The 18,994-nt window shown below is 40.8% G+C and overlaps 1 protein-coding gene across 1 annotated transcript in view; it reads left to right on the top strand.

Moving 5' to 3' along the window:
- The window catches only part of LOC124594284 (mite allergen Der p 3-like), an 80,260-nt gene that overhangs the window by 15,669 nt on the left and 45,597 nt on the right, over positions 1–18,994 (top strand). Inside the window, exon 2 of the mRNA XM_047132650.1 lies at positions 10,725–10,892. Coding sequence (XP_046988606.1) covers positions 10,725–10,892 — 168 coding nt within the window. The remainder of the gene's footprint in view (positions 1–10,724; positions 10,893–18,994) is intronic.

Raw genomic sequence — 18,994 nt, forward strand, 5'->3', positions numbered from 1 at the left:
ACCCACTTGACCTATCTTTGATTAATGACAGAAATTGGATCCAGCTATTTTTCCAAAAGATGAAATTCTTGAGTGCTTTCTCAAAAAAATACGAGTAGTGTTATATATTTGGCCATCATGAGTCAATCTCGGCTTTATTTAATATCTGTGCGCTTTAAAACACATTCGAACAATGGCAGTGTAATGAAGAAATTGTGTGCTACTGTTGTAATTTTCGAGTTTAACGTTAATCGCAATTTGTTTGCCCGTGGAAAATTCCATTAATTTCGGCTGAAAGTCTAACATGCACAAAATTAGTCAATAAGTGTGTGGAGGTCAGTGAATTTTGCCTCGATACTGAACTTTCATGACAAACACAGCTGTTATCATGATTCCTGGAAGACGTAAATCTGTTGGCCAAAGGAATGAATGAAACCGTGTGTATTGTGACTAAATGATACATTAACCTTAAAAAAACTTTTGGTTACATAACGAAGTGAATGTTAATCTGAACTGCATTTCTACGAAATTTTTTTATAAACATTCCGTGTATGGGTTTAAAGAAATTCGATTATCCCTTCAGTACTACACTCTGCCAGGAAGTTTTGGTGTAACTCTGCATCGGAAAACGGCTGTTGTTGGCCGCAGATCAGAGGAATCGACCTAAGAAATAAGTCGTGGATTGTATGTTTCACAACATTAACTGATTTTTCTGTCAGTGCTTGGCAGTACACGTCACTAGTATGAAAAAGATAACAGTTTGTCCATGTTATGTAACCATCCTTCTTAGTATTACACTGAAGAGCCAAAGATACTGGTACACATGTCTAATATCGTGTAGCGCCCTGCGAGCACGCAGAAGTGCCGCAACACGACGTGGCTTGGACTCGACTAATGTCTGGGGTGTTTAGTGGCCAGCAAAAGTGTTTAAATTCAGAAGAGTGTTCCTGGATCCACTTGTAACCTCCCCCCTCACTTATCGACCTTAATGACAGTGAAAAATTAAACCGCGTGTACCTAATGGAAATTTGGGAAAAGCAATCGTCACCGAAGTTAATCTGTCGGTAAAGAGGGAGGAAAGGGTTACATCTAAATGAAAGGAAAAATGCAAATGAAACTGGTGGAAATTAATTTTGAAAAGGGGTAAAGTTAATAAAGAAAGTAAATGTGCGGCCGTTACGTTAACAATTAACTAGCGGTAATTAGATATTTGAGATTTGGGGGAAATCACGGTCGCCAGTCCTAAGGACAATTACTATAGCAACTGAAAAAGAAAGGTTATTACACATATAATTAACACTAGAAGCGTGGCAACTGAAGGTTGACACGTGTAGTGTGAAAACTGAAAGTTTGTCAGAAGTAATAAATTTCGCTACACTCTGACTTAATTTAGCAAAAGAATTAATAAAACCGGAAAATCGAAAGTTAATTTAGTGACTGAAGTTAATAGTGAGCTTTCTTTCTGAAGCACATCGAAATCCAGTAAAATACGGTTAGTCTTGGACTACCTCAACAATCATTTCAAAAGCAACTTGACTCTACGCAATTTAGAAACAAGAGATTTAACTTTGAACTGGAATTAAATGATTCTGAACTATTAACAATAGTAAAATTTAGTACGTACCAAGCTGAGCTGCAGTCACAGGTAAGCTAAAATATGCTAACAAAACTCGCACTCTAAATTTGTGCTCGTGTAACCTAAATATTGTAGCCAGCTACTGAACTTTGAAATTAAAGCAGTGAAATCTAATTATATTATTTTAATGCAGGCGTTTGAATTTCAACGACACTCGGGTTCATTTCGGAAAAGGAAGGGACCCTGCTTGGCAATGCAATTGGGACAATGAGCAACAAAGGTTCATGCTAAGTTGCTGTAATTTTCGAGGCAAATGGAACAATTTGAAAAGCTGAGGTCTGCCATACAGTTCTGAAACTTTACGTGCTTTTAGTCTTCCTTGTTGGTTGATTGAAGGTTTGAAGCCGTCGATCGAGGAGGTGGCGACAGTCACTCATTGTCGGCCGTCGCTGTTGCAGAAGCTGGATGTTGGCGCGCCTTCTTCTCGACACGGTCACCAGGCGAAACGGGCTCTTGATGTGCGCCAGCTAATGCTTCCCGTCCGCGACACCATGTCAGAAAGTATCATCGCGAGTCGAGCGCAATTACATGCTGCCAAACCCCGAAAGCGCGGCAACTCGCGGGAGCGTCGCACAACACCTGCTCCACTCGCTACTCCCGCCAGACTCTCACTGCTCTGCCCGCGCTCCACGCGGCAGAGTTAACACTACCAAAGATCCTACACACTTTGATTCTTCACACGACCCATCGATGTAATCGTTCGATAGCAGTTTTCCCTAGGCAAGACCCAGCGTAAAAATACAAATAATATTTACGAAACAAACCAATTATACATCGACATAAGTGCATAAATATATATATATCCAAACAGTAAAGCAATTACAATATATAAAGAGACAGAAATGTCATATCTTGAGGTAACAAAACAAGGAAAAAAGTATAGTACAATAGATGGAAATACGAGGATATGCATTTCCGGCGTTACACGTGCCCCACATTGTCTGAGGATGTTCGTGTAACCTAAACAGACTCAGAAAATGTCCCAAAAAAAAAACCAGCGGAAATGTATATGCTCAAAACATCAACAAAATTTAGCATTCGTCTAATTAAGCATAAATCAATTTTTAGACCATAATAATTGAGTGGAGACACTCCTAATCTTATTCCACTCTGTCATCTTACACGAAATAAAACAGGTTGACAACATATTAAAATTCATAGAAAACATAGAAAATCGTTTAGCTATTCTAAAATTGTCATAATTCCTAACAGTATCATGAAATGGAATACTATTTACAAAATTAATCAGAGTACATGGTCATAAAAACAGGTAGATCAAAATACGCAAATTAATTATTAATTACATAGAATACACCTTTTATATAACCTTTTCGTAATTAATACGCTTGCCATGAGAGTCCACTTAATGCTAAACAAGAAAATAATATTCAGTAGATCGAAAAAAACATAAGTATTGACAGCAGAATTCTTTCAGCTGTCCAGGAAGAAAAACAATTCCGCCTTCGGTACTCGCAAGTACAAAGAATGCCGACAGCGGCCCAAGAGCCAACAGCGGCACAAGAGCCGACAGCGGCTCGCCTCGCCAGTATTGTTGCGCCCGCGTGTGCGGCACGCTTGATCTCACTCGCCCTTGTGACGGCGTTTCCAGAACGTCCGTTTCACTGAATTCTTTCGGAAAAACTCACTCCCGAGTAATCTCAAGGAGTCCATAAACACTATCACAGTGGATAACTCAACACTGTCCATCATCACACGCATGTACTAGCCTGAAACTTAAAACAGCGTCTAAGTACATCGGCAATGACTAGTAAATCACATATTTATGAAATCTTACAGCTATTTACAAAATCATATTTACATTCCTTAATCTACTGTGACTCAGCTGAAAACTTAAACTAGCAGCTTGGATTTTTCAGTTGATTAGATCATGATTAAATTGATTAAAATTAAATTGATTAATCAAAATTAATTACTTATTAATTATAACATCTTTAATGACCTTGGTCAGTCAAAAGCATGGCAATCTAGCAAATCGTTAAATCTTACACTCTATTTTACATACTGTATAAATTACCCTATCTGCGGTACTAATCAATCCTTGGTTGGTACAATTTCAGGTCTACAATGTTTCGTATACCTAATAGCTTTCCAGAGCTTGGATACTCTAAGCAATAAGCATTTGTGTGAGGTATACCAATGACTTTATATGGTCCATTATAAACAAACTTAAATTTAGAGATTTCATTGTCTATCTCGCTCGATTTCTCATGAGCTTTTACAAGTACTAAGTCTCCGATCGCAAACTTAGCAAAACGCGCTTTAGCGTCATGACGACGTATGCGAGCATCGGCTTTAAGCATCATTACTTCTCGCAAACGATCATTTTTCACACCAATACTAATGTCAATCCGTGGAGGGAATTTGATTATCTCTTCCACTAAACTCTTACTTCTGTCATCCAACAGGATTTCCTCTGGAGAAAATCCCGTCGATTCATGTCTCAAGGTGTTCATAATTCTCTCAAATACTACTACATATTTGCCCCATGCCCTATGGTTGTGATGGCAATAGGTACGGGAAAGTCGGCCTCGTCTTTGTTCGTGTGTTACGTTTGAGACACCACCTACAATACTTTCCAATTCACTTTCTACATTATTGTCAATGCCGAGATTCCTCACATTACAGTAGTTCAAACTCATTCCTACGTCAATGTCATCTGGCCAGTGAACAATGCGTATAGGCTGGTATTGCCTATGCACACCGTCTCCTGCCTCGTCAAAACTAACTACTATTGTTTTATCTTGGGACGTACATGTCAAAGTTTTGCTTTCGCAGTTAATCACTGCACGGTACTTTAATAGCCAATCTAACCCGATAATTACTTCCGTAGTTAAGTCTGGCACGACGACAAATTCTTGTTCAAATCGTGCCCCACATATCTTGAAGTTGACAAAAATCTGTTTTGTGACCGGTTTACTGGCCTTCCCAGTAGCACCGATAATTTTCACTCCTGTTACTGGCATAACTACGATGCCGGGTCTGTCTTTCAGTAACTCAAATATTTTCCCAGATACAGCACTCAATTCTGCACCGGTGTCAATCAACACGTTTAGTTGTAGGTCGTGCATATTAACAGACACTACTATCTGTCTACACTTGTCCTCGACGGTTTCTTTATTTTCCCACAGTAAATCCTCGTCTATATCCAGGTCATTCCAGAAAAAACCATCCGGCTTTGATCCTAAATCCGGTTTATCTGGCGGCTTTTTCAGCCTCTTTTCACATACAGTTTTAATTTCAACACGTTTGTCCTGATGCTTAGTCTGTAGCTTTGCCTCCAATACCGAAACCTTTTCCTGTAACTCGTCAACTAGTGAGTGTCGCATTGCTATCAATTCACTAATTGTCACCTTCGTTGATTCCACTTTCGTCAGATTGATCTCATCTGCCAATCTACCTGGAGGAATGTGCCCAGTAGCATCTGAAATTACTTCCTCTGGATCTGCGCAACCCACACTGCTATCGTCTGACTGTATAATGTCAGCTCTAACCTCATACACGCTGTAATCTATGTGCTTTTCTACCAATCGTGTCCGGCTATCACTAAAATTTTTGTAATCTTTCTCCTTAATACTCTCGCAATGTTTAAACTGGAGGTTTGCGTCGGATGGGTCGGCTACTTCTACCACTATAACTTTCGATAAAGTCTGCCGGTTAGGGCCAGAACTTTCCGTTACTACTTCAACATCTAACTCCTGCGGGACGAAACACGACGAATCTTGCTCGTGCTCCCCATTAACATCAACTATTTCTGGTAAAGTCTGCCGGTTAGGGCCAGAACTTTCCATCACTTCACAAATACTATCTTCCTGTGGGACGAGACGCGGCAAATCCTGCCCGCGCTCCCTATAAACACTCCTCCCGTACAGGCCCCTATAATCTCTTAGTTCGTCGTATAAGCGACCGAACTGCCTTAACCAGACCTCATCCCTCTCTGCATCCCCTCGCTCGATGACGGACGTTTTATCCGACATCTGATCTTCTCTCAACAATTGCGAATCATTCTTAAACTCAATCTCCAGTTCCGCTGTGGGTATTACAGCTGCCACTTTATAATCGATTTCCGGAACACTACTTAAATTGTTCTCACTGACAGTGAATGTATTTTCTGCTGCCATGTATACAGCTGATCTACTACTTGTGGGCGCACTCCTTTCTCCTAACACTGGCACACTCTCCCGCCGTTGATTATTCCATACGGAATTTTCATAATGACGACACCTGGGTTTTCTCCTGTTATTGGGCCGCCAAAATTTCTCCACGCCCGGTCGGCCCCTCACCGGCGCGGCTAAAGGTTTCCCTGTCTCGTCCCAGCAGATACGCTCCCCGGATACTGCTGAGGCGGCTGGTCACACCCTCTGGCGTTATTACTATTCTGCGCAGCCCGTATCACGCTAGTATGATACTGGTTTCCGTCATTCCGGTTATTATTTGCATTGTACCGATTGTTATTACGGTCCGAACCATTATTGTCATTGCTGCGGTATGCATTATTCCCATGGTTATCGTTGTTATGGTTGGGGTGGTACCCGTTGTTGTTACCACGGCCTCTACCACTGTCGCGATTATTGCGCCAATTGTCCTCGTCCTCAACTCTTTCCAGGAAATCATTGATTGTCCTGTAATTGCTTCCTACGTAGCGTTTTGTATCATCTGGAAGCTTCTTGTAGAGTTCCCAGACTATTTCGGATTCCGTGCGGCGATCACGCAAATATTCCAACTTGCGGATCCAGCCCTCACAAATCTCCCTCATCGAACCGCGCGAATTCGCATCGAAAGGCCTCGATACGACAAATTCGCGCCAGACACTTTGCTGTTTTTGCTCTGACCAGTATTCAGCCAGAAACAAATTTTTAAACTCGTCAAAAGTCAGGTTCGTAATGTCGAGGTTTAAGCCCCAACGCTTGGCATCACCAGCCAGCACATCAATAACCGCATTAATTTTTCTCTCATTAGTCCATGATCTGGGTAAAACTCTTTCACAATTTTTAATGAAATCCGTCGCGTGTATACCGCCTTTTTTCAAGGGGTCGAACCGCTCCTCTTTCGTCAACAATTCCGAACTATGTGCACAGATTGGCACATAGCTCTGTTTTTCGTCAAGTTTCTTTTCTAATTCCGACACTCTCATAATTACTTGGCAAGTGGTTGTCGCAAGCGTTTCCACTTCCCTCTTTTTCTCTTCGCAGGTATTAGCCTGCTTCGTCACTTTGGTATCTACTTCGGATACTAAAGCCTTTAAAGTTTCCACCTTCTTTTGATCCTCTTTTTTCACTAATTGAATTTGTTCCGTCACCTTATTCTCGATGATCGGAGCAACTGATTCTCCTACACTTTTCTCGATTCTGCTAATTTCGGAATCAAAACGAGTATTTATGCTCGCAATTTCCGCCTGAACGCCTATCATTTCCTGTTTAAGATTACCGATTTCGGTATTAATTACAACAATATCTTCTTTGATTTTATCAACTTTTGTATTAACAACTCCAACATTGTTGTTAACAACATTAATAGCTTTGTTCTGATTGTCTAGCTTTCGTTCAATTTTTTCAGACTGAGCTTCTTGCTTGGCAGACAGAGCTATAATTTCTACCGATTGACTCTTGATTTCATTAATCAAAACATTCAATAAATCAGTTAAATTCCCGGAGACTACCGGTTTTACTTCCGTAGCTGGTTCCTCTATATATGTTCCCCCGTATTCATCATCAAGGGGTACAGATTTGATTTTCGCTTCCGATTCCGAAACATTTTCTAAAGTTTGGAATTCCATTTCTGCTCTTTGTTGCGTTTCGACGGTCGCGTCTTTCATGCTAGCCGCCTGCCCCTGAACAATGGGAACCGCCGTGCGCGTTTCCCACTGTTCGACCGATTGTTCCATATCCAAGACTACCAAATTTTGGTAATTGTTGCCTTCACTCATTTTTATAATTTTCAATATAAATGACAAATCTCAAATATAATTAGGATTACTCCCACTACTTATTTTCGCTGACGTAACGGCCTGTACGTAACCAGTACTTTGTTACGATATTTGCACAATGCAAACTTCGTGTCCAGAACAACCTCAAAATTGAAGATTGTCCTGTCACCAGGTCGCCACGTGTAACCTCCCCCCTCACTTATCGACCTTAATGACAGTGAAAAATTAAACCGCGTGTACCTAATGGAAATTTGGGAAAAGCAATCGTCACCGAAGTTAATCTGTCGGTAAAGAGGGAGGAAAGGGTTACATCTAAATGAAAGGAAAAATGCAAATGAAACTGGTGGAAATTAATTTTGAAAAGGGGTAAAGTTAATAAAGAAAGTAAATGTGCGGCCGTTACGTTAACAATTAACTAGCGGTAATTAGATATTTGAGATTTGGGGGAAATCACGGTCGCCAGTCCTAAGGACAATTACTATAGCAACTGAAAAAGAAAGGTTATTACACATATAATTAACACTAGAAGCGTGGCAACTGAAGGTTGACACGTGTAGTGTGAAAACTGAAAGTTTGTCAGAAGTAATAAATTTCGCTACACTCTGACTTAATTTAGCAAAAGAATTAATAAAACCGGAAAATCGAAAGTTAATTTAGTGACTGAAGTTAATAGTGAGCTTTCTTTCTGAAGCACATCGAAATCCAGTAAAATACGGTTAGTCTTGGACTACCTCAACAATCATTTCAAAAGCAACTTGACTCTACGCAATTTAGAAACAAGAGATTTAACTTTGAACTGGAATTAAATGATTCTGAACTATTAACAATAGTAAAATTTAGTACGTACCAAGCTGAGCTGCAGTCACAGGTAAGCTAAAATATGCTAACAAAACTCGCACTCTAAATTTGTGCTCGTGTAACCTAAATATTGTAGCCAGCTACTGAACTTTGAAATTAAAGCAGTGAAATCTAATTATATTATTTTAATGCAGGCGTTTGAATTTCAACGACACTCGGGTTCATTTCGGAAAAGGAAGGGACCCTGCTTGGCAATGCAATTGGGACAATGAGCAACAAAGGTTCATGCTAAGTTGCTGTAATTTTCGAGGCAAATGGAACAATTTGAAAAGCTGAGGTCTGCCATACAGTTCTGAAACTTTACGTGCTTTTAGTCTTCCTTGTTGGTTGATTGAAGGTTTGAAGCCGTCGATCGAGGAGGTGGCGACAGTCACTCATTGTCGGCCGTCGCTGTTGCAGAAGCTGGATGTTGGCGCGCCTTCTTCTCGACACGGTCACCAGGCGAAACGGGCTCTTGATGTGCGCCAGCTAATGCTTCCCGTCCGCGACACCATGTCAGAAAGTATCATCGCGAGTCGAGCGCAATTACATGCTGCCAAACCCCGAAAGCGCGGCAACTCGCGGGAGCGTCGCACAACACCTGCTCCACTCGCTACTCCCGCCAGACTCTCACTGCTCTGCCCGCGCTCCACGCGGCAGAGTTAACACTACCAAAGATCCTACACACTTTGATTCTTCACACGACCCATCGATGTAATCGTTCGATAGTAGTTTTCCCTAGGCAAGACCCAGCGTAAAAATACAAATAATATTTACGAAACAAACCAATTATACATCGACATAAGTGCATAAATATATATATATATCCAAACAGTAAAGCAATTACAATATATAAAGAGACAGAAATGTCATATCTTGAGGTAACAAAACAAGGAAAAAAGTATAGTACAATAGATGGAAATACGAGGATATGCATTTCCGGCGTTACACACTCTGTAGCGATTCTGGACGTGTGGAGTGTCACATTGTACTGCTGGAATTGCCCAAGTCTGTCGGAATGCTCAATGGACATGAATGGATGCAGGTGATCAGATAGGATGCTTATATACGTATCACCTGTCAGAGTCGTATGTACACATATCAGCGGTCACATATCACTCGAACTGTGCAGGTCGCACACCATTACAGAGCCTCCACCAGCTTGAACAGTCCCCTTCTGACATGCAGAGTCCATGGATTCATGACGTTGTTTCCATACCTGTACACGTTCATCCGCTCTATACAATCTGAAACGAGACTCGTCAGACCAGGCAACATGTTTCCAGTCATCAACAGTCCAATGTCGGTGTTGACAGGTCCAGGCGAGGCGTAAAGTTCATGTCGTGCAAGCATCAAGGGTACACGAGTGGATCTTTAGCTGTGAAAGCCTATGTCGATGATGTTTCGTTGAATGATTCGCACGCTGACACTTGTTGATGGCCCAGCACTGAAATCTGCAGCAATTTGCGGAAGGGTTGCATTTCTGTCACGTTGAACGATTCTCTTCAGTTGCCATTTGTCCTGTTCTTGTAGGATCTTTTTCGGGCTGCAGCGATGTCGGAGATCTGATGTTTTACGAAATTCCTGATTTCCACGGTACACAGTACACGAATGGGGAAGATCCCCACTTTATTGCTACCTCGGAGATGCTGTGGCTCATCGCTTGTGCGCCGACTATAACACCACTTTCAGTCTCACTTGAATCTTGATAACCTGCCATTGTAGCAGCAGTAACCTATCTAACAACTGCTCTATTTACTTGGTGTCTTATATAGGCGTTGCCGACCGCAGCGAGGTATCCTGCCTGTTAACATAGCTCTGGATTTGAATATGAATGCCTATACTAGTTTCTTTGACGCTTCAGTCTATAGACTTCATTCAGAAAAACTTACAAAAATTAAATCGCCATTTTGTAAAGCCGTGTAGTTTCGCTATATGATCAACAAATCACTCATATTTTCTGTCGCTCGAGACGATGTCCGCTCTTTCTAGACATTGATTAGGAAAATTCCCGTTAATATAACGGTAGCAGTTATCACTCTGAAGCCTCTAAGCTGATAGCCAATGTCCATCTATAGCATCTGTCATCTGGAGAGTCTTAGTCTACCAAGATGCTGTTTCACTATCACACTGGGCGTCTTTGTTTGTGTACCGTTAATAATGCATCTTTTACAAGTCTGTGTGTTGAGATTATTTGAAATTGTATTCCTTTGCTATTGAGTCCACATGAAAATAATTTATAGAACATTTCAGTTTCACTGGAAAGTTAAGGAATGGCTTCGGGGAAAATCAGGGCTGTTCAGTGTAATTTTGTGTGCTGTCTTTCAGCTGGTGTTCCTGTTCCGCTTATGCCACGGTGGTGGCCATTTGTGTGCTGCAGGTGTGCGGTTGCCGGCAGAAGCTCCGGACTGGCCGAAAGACTGGCCCAGTGTGCTTCCCTTCCATGGACGCATCATCGGCGGACAGCCAGCCGATGACGGGGAATATCCCAGCCAGGTGAGCCAACCAAGACAGTGCAAACTAGTATCCAAAAATAAGCTGTCGCTTCTAAGAATTTAGAGAGTATGCACCCCCTTTGTAAACAGTAATGTGGTTCCTGGAGACAGTAGCATACCGTGAAGTACAAAATGGTTCAAATGGCTCTGAGCACTATGGGACTTAACTACTGAGGTCATCAGTCCCCTAGAACTTAGAACTACTTAAACCTAACTAACCTAAGGACATCACACACATCCATTCCCGAGGCAGGATTCGAACCTGCGACCGTAGCGGTCACGCGGTTCCAAACTGACGCGCTTAGACCCGCACGGCCACACCGGCCGGCCGTGAAGTACAGTTTGTAGTTGGGAAGAGGTAATAGACAGAGCGAGGAATAAGGCAGATCAGTCTTTGTCACTGTTTTGTACCCTTCGGAATGTGTTACAGTTAAAAAGAAAAGTCTCATGGTGTTATATTAAACGATGATCCCATGAAAGCACACGTGTGCACACGAATCTTACAGGAAAAAGCAGTCTGTACAGAAATAACCACATTCATCACGCGTATGTTCTAGTTGATATTGGCAGGCTAATATTGTGCAATTAACTTTCGCATACGTATCCACGAAGGCAAACAGCCTACAGTATATATCCAAAATCAGGAGCATCTATGCATGTGTCTGACATTCATGGCTATGGCAGTTCAGCTGCTTTTGGTCACATCATTTGCAATGGCTTGGGAAAGCTCTGTGTAAATCCCTGTGGAACGCTGACTACTCAGAGCTGCAGAGTGATATTTCGGACTGATCTAAGCTACATGCAGGAGAACGAGTAAGAGAAATTATAAATACTATACAACACAGTCTGCGAATAGTTTCAACTTTACACATTTTGTAGAGGCCAGCAATGTTCACAGGACATAATTCTGTCAAACCTATATTCAAAGTTTGCAGTTCACGTCTGCCGTGTTTAGTGGATCCCAATGAACTACGCATGAGCGATTCAGTCATTTCCGGTACTTTTCTTAGCTTACCCACCTTGGCACATCACGTTGTGTGAAATGTATCACCCTCACTTCGTAGAAAGAACATGTGACCAGGGCGTTAACAGCATGCTACTTACAAAACGCCATATTTTGCCCTCTAATCTCTGTTTCATATTACACGAATTTGAGTGTTTGGTGCTTCCAAGTCTGTACAGTGATCCATTACTATAGCAGATGATCAGAGTGGCATTAATGTAAATGACTTCTTGGGGGAAATCTTTCAGTTTTATGGCACGTAGGATAACTTGTTTTCCCAGACGTATGAAAACTGACATTTTTTTTTGTACCAAAAGCCAGAAACTGCACTGAACTTTACCTGCTCCAGTTTGCCTTACAAATTTTTACAACGAGGCGTTTTGACGTCATGAGTCCTATTCTTCATAGTCAGAAGCAAAGAGAAATTAATTCAGTGGTTGACAGAACTGACACAAATAGACACTGTTGTAACAAAAACAATATTTCTGTACGAAGCAACCATGTTCGTTTTTGTAACTCTATTAGTTCTAATAGTTTTTTATATTTTATATATATATATATATATATATATATATATATATAAATATATATATATATATGTATATATATATATTATATACATTTTTTTTACAAATCTCTCTTTGAATCTCATGTTTGTGTAAAATCATCTTGATTGAACTTTGGTCTGCAACTTCACCAAATTGTTTAAAATACTTGATACCGCCTACAGCTGTCATTTCTTTATTTATTGTACTGTTATACAAGTTCGGTCTTAAAGCATTTTCAAGCATCCCGATCAACGGAAACAACAGGAATTCAGTGCATTAACAATCAGTTAAAAGTTAACCACAGTAAGAAACTGCTTTTAATTTCACCGAAGGTTATTTCCAACTTTCTTTAGGCTGAATCAGTCCTGCCAACGACCATTATCTTTCGATTTTTTTCTGCAGACTTCTCGTATTGACTTCCCTGCACTTCCTATTTGCTTCGTTCCATTACACTGCTGTATTCCTGTCTTGTCTTGAACATTTTTGTACTTGTTGCTTTCAACGATCAGTTTATTTCTTCTGTTATCCGAGGTTTCTTCGAAGTATTTTCGTGTAGCAGTATTTTCCTGCTACACATTTGTGATCCCCCATTTCAGAGATATTCATTCCTCTTTAACTGCAAGGCCTACTGTGGTATTCTATATCGCAGTGTCTTCAATCTTAGAGATCTTCAGACGCTCCTTGTTGTGTCTCAGCACTTTATTTTCCCTCTTCTTTCTGCATGGATTCCTCTGCAGAATTCTCTAATCCCACTCTTCGCCATCACTAAATTGTTATCCGAATCTATATCTGCTTCGTTGTACGACTTACGAGCCAATATCGGATCACGGAATCTCTTTCTGATCTTCAAGTAATCTATCTCAAATTTTCGCACGTCTCCATGCGATTTCTAGATATAGTTCCTCCTCTTGTGATTTTTGGACAGTGTATTCGCCATGACTAGCTGAAATGTATTGCAGAATTCAATCAGTCTTTCTCTTCTGTCATTCCTACTTCCGGTTCCATATTCTCCCGTGACTCAGTCTTCTATTCTTCGCCCTACTACAGCGTTTCAATCCCCCATATTATTAGGTAGCCATCTTCCTTCACATACAGAGTTACACGTTCAGTATCCTCATATACTTTCTCTGTTTCTTCATCTTCTACTTGTGAGGTAGGCATGTATATGTGAACAGCTGTTGGTGTAGGTTTCCTCTCGATTCTGACGAGAATATCACTATTACTGTTCATAGTAACTCACTCTCTGCTTTACCCTCCTATTTATGACGAATTAAATTCCCTTATACCATGTCCGCAGCTCGTGATCTAGGGGCTAGCGTTGCTGCCTCTGGATAACGGGATCCCGGGTTCGATTTCCGGAAGGGTTGGGGATGTTCTCTGCCCGGGTACTGGGTGTTTGTGCTGTCCTCATCATTTCATCATTTTTGAGAGTGGCTAGATTGGAGTGTGAAAAGAAAATGGACTGTGTAAGAACTGATACTTTGTACGGGCGCTAATGACCACGCCGTTGAGCGCCCCACAAGTCAATCATCATCATCACCTTTACACCATTTTATATTTTTGCTGATATTACCTTATATTCGTCCGATCAGAAACCCTTACCTGCTTTCCACTTCATTGCATTTCCCTGTACAGATTATTTAGTTTTCTAACGCATTCAGATCTATGGCATTCAACTTGTGACTCGTAGATTGTTACTCTTTCACTAATTTTTCAATCTTCTTTTCGTGGTCACCTCCCCATTCATAACCCCTTCTCGAACTCCGTTCATAATCCTTTCCCTTAGATCCTAATTGGGGACTGATTGGAAATCTTTTCTCATTGAAGAGATCATTACGAATCTCTTTTCAATTATAGGCCACATATCCTGTGAATACACGCTATCTTTCCATACACATAATATGTCCTTAATTCTGTCGTTCCCATTGCTTTCTGCATCCTCATGCTGATTCTTTCACCTTTTGGGAAAAAATTCGAGCTCCAAACGCAAAAGGATGCTCCGGACCTCCATTCGTTCCTTCTCCGCTGTCTTCGACAGAACAAAGGTGACTATATACCGGAAGTTTTTGGCCGCCAGAGCTGGTGATTTTTATTCGGTGTTTAAGCAGTGGCTTCAATAGAACCTGGGACCCAGAACCTTTTAAATATCAGTCAGAGATGCCACAAATTCTACCCATAGATTACAATGAATATTCTAGATATACTGTTATTTACATCCATCGGTTTCATCGCAAAGAGTGCGTTATGTACTTTTAACATGCATCCAGAAATAAGTAATACTTTTCCAACATTTATGATCAGATCTATAGGAACAGTTGCTCCACAACTATTTCCATGATTTACACCCCATACAGCCCTCAAAGTAATGATTTATGGTGATGCATTAAATATATAAAACATCTCCTTCATAACAATTGTGCTGAATCAGTCATGCAATAAGTAATAAATCGCATTTTCATAAAATTAGTGTAATACCTCTAACGTGCGTCCAGAAATAAGTACTGGTGTTCCAACATTTGTGAACAGATTTATAAGAAGATTTGCTCCACAACTGTTTTCATGATTTACGTCACAACAGTCTTCAAAGCATTAAACATATGAAACACCTCTTTCGAAACGGCTATTCTGAACCAGTCATGGAACTGCAACAAATCTATTTCTCATAAAAGTTGTATAATAACTGGTAGCTTTCGTGGGTTTTACGGCTTCTAACTTTAGATTCGTAGAATACATGATTAATTTCATTAATTTCCTATTCACGAAGTATTGAATGTTTCCTCAAAGTTTGGCCGCACCTTTTTGTAACACCCTGTAATAGGACTAATTGACTCTTGGTGTGCTTTGACTGTAGTGGCTGATACCAAAATATCTGAAAGAGATCCGGTAAGTAACTTAACTTCTTTCCTGGAACTGGCGAACGATATAACGCGGCTTGGTTCTATGTTCCACGACCGTAAATATCACGTTCGAGAAATCGTTCACACAGGACAATCATACAAACAAACCGTCATTTGACCAACGGACAGACTCCCGTATGGACGACATAGTAATAAGCATCTCTGGCGTAGAGAAACAACTGAAAGATTTAAAAGCAAATAAATCACCAGGACCTGTTGGAATCGGGATTCGTCTTTACACAGTGTACTCCACGACATTAGCCTCTTACCTAGCCTACATTTATCGTGAATCTCTCACACAGAAAGAAAACCCAAGTGACTGGAAAAAAGCCTAGGTGACTCCAGGATATAAAGAGGGTAGAAGAACGAACTAGCAGAATTACAGTCCAATATCCCTAACTTCGGTTTGCTGCATAGTTATAGAACGTATTATCAGTTCGAGTAAAACAATGTTTCTTGAGAGTGAGAAACTATGTTCACGAACCAGCATGGTTTTAGAAAGCATCGCTCGTGCGAATCTCAGTTTGCCCTTATCTCACATAATATACTGCGAAGTATGGATGGAGGACAACAGGCAGATTCCATATTTCTAGATTTCCCGAAGGCATTTGACACTGTGCCCCATTACAGACCGTTAATGAAGGTGCGAGCATATGGAATAAGTTCTCAAATATGTCAGTGCCTCGAAGACTTGTTGACTACTAGAAGCCAGTATGCTGTCCTCGACGGCGAGTGTTCATCAGAGACAATGGTATCGTCAGGAGTGCCCAGGGAGGCGTGACAGGGCTGCTGTTCTCTATATACATCAATAATTTGGCGGACAGGGTGGGTAGCAATCTGCGGTTGTTTACTGATGATTTTATGATGTACGGTAAGGTGTAGAAGTAGAGTGACTGTAGGAAAATACAAAACGACGTAGATAAAATTTCTAGTTGGTGTAATGAATGGCAACTAGCTGTAAATGTAGAAAGATGTAAGTTAACGAGGATAAGTAGGAAGAAAAAACCTGTAATGTTAGGATATAATATTACTAGTGTCCTGCTTGACCCAGTCAAGTCGTTTAAATGTCTTGGCGTTGCGCTGAAAGCGATATGAAATGGAACGAGCATACGAGAACTGTGGTAGGGAAGACCAATGCTCGAGTTCGGTTTATTGGGAGAATTTTAGGAAGAGTGGTTGACCTGTAAAGAAGACCGCACATAGGACGTTGGTGTGACCTGCTCTTTAATACTGCTCGAGTGTTTGGGATCCGAACCAACTCGGATTGAAGGGAGACGTGGAAGCAATTTAGAGGCAGGCCGCTAGATTTGTTACCAGTAGGTTCGCACAACACGTATGTGCTACGGAGATGCTTCGGGAACTCAAATGGGAATCCCTGGAGGAAAGGCGACGTTCTCTTCGAGAAACACTATTGAGAAAATTTATAGCATCGGCATTTGAAAGATGTCGCCGAACGATTCTACTGCCACCAACATACATTGTGCATAAGGACCACGAAGATAAGATACGAGAAATTAGGGCTCATACGGTCGCATATAGATAGTCGTTTTCCCCTTGCTCTATTTGCGAGTGGAACAGGGAAGGAAATGACAGGTAATGGTACAGGGTATCCTCTGCCATGCACCGTACGGTGGCTTGCAAAGTATCTACGTAGATGTAAATTTATAACACAACACCACAAAACCTCTAGCGCTGGCATAACTTGTCCGTGTCACAGTCAAATTCCGTTCGGCCGGCGACAAAATGCCAAACAGGAAAGGAAATGCATAGAGAAAGCTGATCACACGATGCGCAGCCACCAGTGGGCGCTACGACTAATTTAAACATGATGGGCCCACCTGGCATACAAATTGGAGATCAGTACATTGAAATAACAAGGTTAAAGACAGCATGTAAAGATTAGATGTAACAAACAAGAACCAACTACTAGACGATCTATCTCACGACTCGACACTCCCCCCCCCCCCTCTCCCCCCCGACCCACTGACTTATCACCGATTACAAGTTCGAACCGAAATCTGAGAAGCAATACATGCCTATACATGAACAAGTAAGAACCATTTTATAATTAATAACAAGGCCTGTACTTCAGGACTTAGGCGAACGGAATAAAACATTAAGTATAACCCCAGATGAGACTACTTGGCAAATTAGCAATCATTTAAAAATGCAAATATAAATTTAACACCAAATTTTAAAATCGCTTAAATGACAAGATTGGTTTATTCTTGTGACTTACTGCAGATCCACACGAATTCCAAGATTGAACGCATACAGCACTTAATCTGTTGTATTAAGTGTGACATAAGATAACAAGGCGGCAGACTATAATCAAATATTTTAAGCTTCTGAGGGAGAGAAACAGATTAACAAACATGTCGTTTGTTTTCCGGTTTACAGAATAACTTGCAACAGACTAAATCAAGACTTTAGAAAAAAGCAATTAAACGAAAAAATTCGTAAAGCATAACCTGTAAACGACAGAACATAACAAGAATAAATTTAATAGCGTGACAAATCAGTTGACGTCTCTTCTCGGGAACAGGTTGACGGACCAATCACTTCCCGTACCCGCCACAACATACAACTAACGTTCCATACAAAATGTTGCGATTGTGTTGGAGATAAGTTCACTGCGAGAATATATGCCACTAGAAACAGAAAAAATCACCATCACCTAAATTTGTGACTTCGGCTCCGCATGTGGCAATCTTACTGAAATCAGCGTAGTTCTTCAGTGACCTAAGGTACCAAACACACCTGCGTGCCGATTGGCAACACTCCTCCTCATCGCGATGGGGCCTAACATTTACCTTCCCTCCAACCGCAGCCAAAGCGCGCCAACTACCGTCTACCACGCCCTCGTGCACAAACCATGCACTTATGTGAAGAATCGATAAGCAGAGAGCCGCAGTGGCTTAATAATAATAAGTAAAATTATTATGCATGTTTACCATTGTTAGCAATTTAATTATTTTACATGCACATTTGGAAAATGGGTTTCATATTCATACACGAATATTACTTGAAAGTGTATTTTTTGGAAATTAGCATTACATGGACGGTAACTGTCATAGTTGGAAAATATTAAAATCAGTCGCAGTCTTCCCTAGCGTATCGCATTTCTAAGCAAATGCAACAGACATATGTTGTTCTGTAACTGTATCTTAAACATTTCAGCGACTTTGTTCAATGATTTCACTTTACCGTATTGCAGAAAGTGTATAGATGGGATGTACTGTATTAAAAAACAACAGTAACTCAAGTTACGAAGTCTGTGAAATAGGAAACGTTATCTGACATTATATCGTACATTCTCCTGCCTCGAGAATATTGTGTACAGTTTTCTCGTAATTTGTAATTTCATATAATTGTGTAATGTAAGGTTTTTTCCTTCATTGTCATAAATGAGCACGGCATCGTACGTCAATACATGTAAGTTTCAGTAAAATATTAGCATTTTTGAAACAGTGAAAGTAAGTTAACAAGTGAAACCATTCAGGAAGGTAGTGTGCCTAACTGTGATCAGGCTTACATGTTGATACCACAATCATTAGGTATTGCTGCTCTGAGTTAAGCTACCAGACATCGTATAACTGTGATGGTGTTCAAAAATGGTTCAAATGGCTCTGAGCACTATGGGACTTAACATCTA

The sequence above is a fragment of the Schistocerca americana genome, chromosome 1 (assembly GCF_021461395.2).
Source record: "Schistocerca americana isolate TAMUIC-IGC-003095 chromosome 1, iqSchAmer2.1, whole genome shotgun sequence".
NCBI lineage: Eukaryota > Metazoa > Arthropoda > Insecta > Orthoptera > Acrididae > Schistocerca > Schistocerca americana.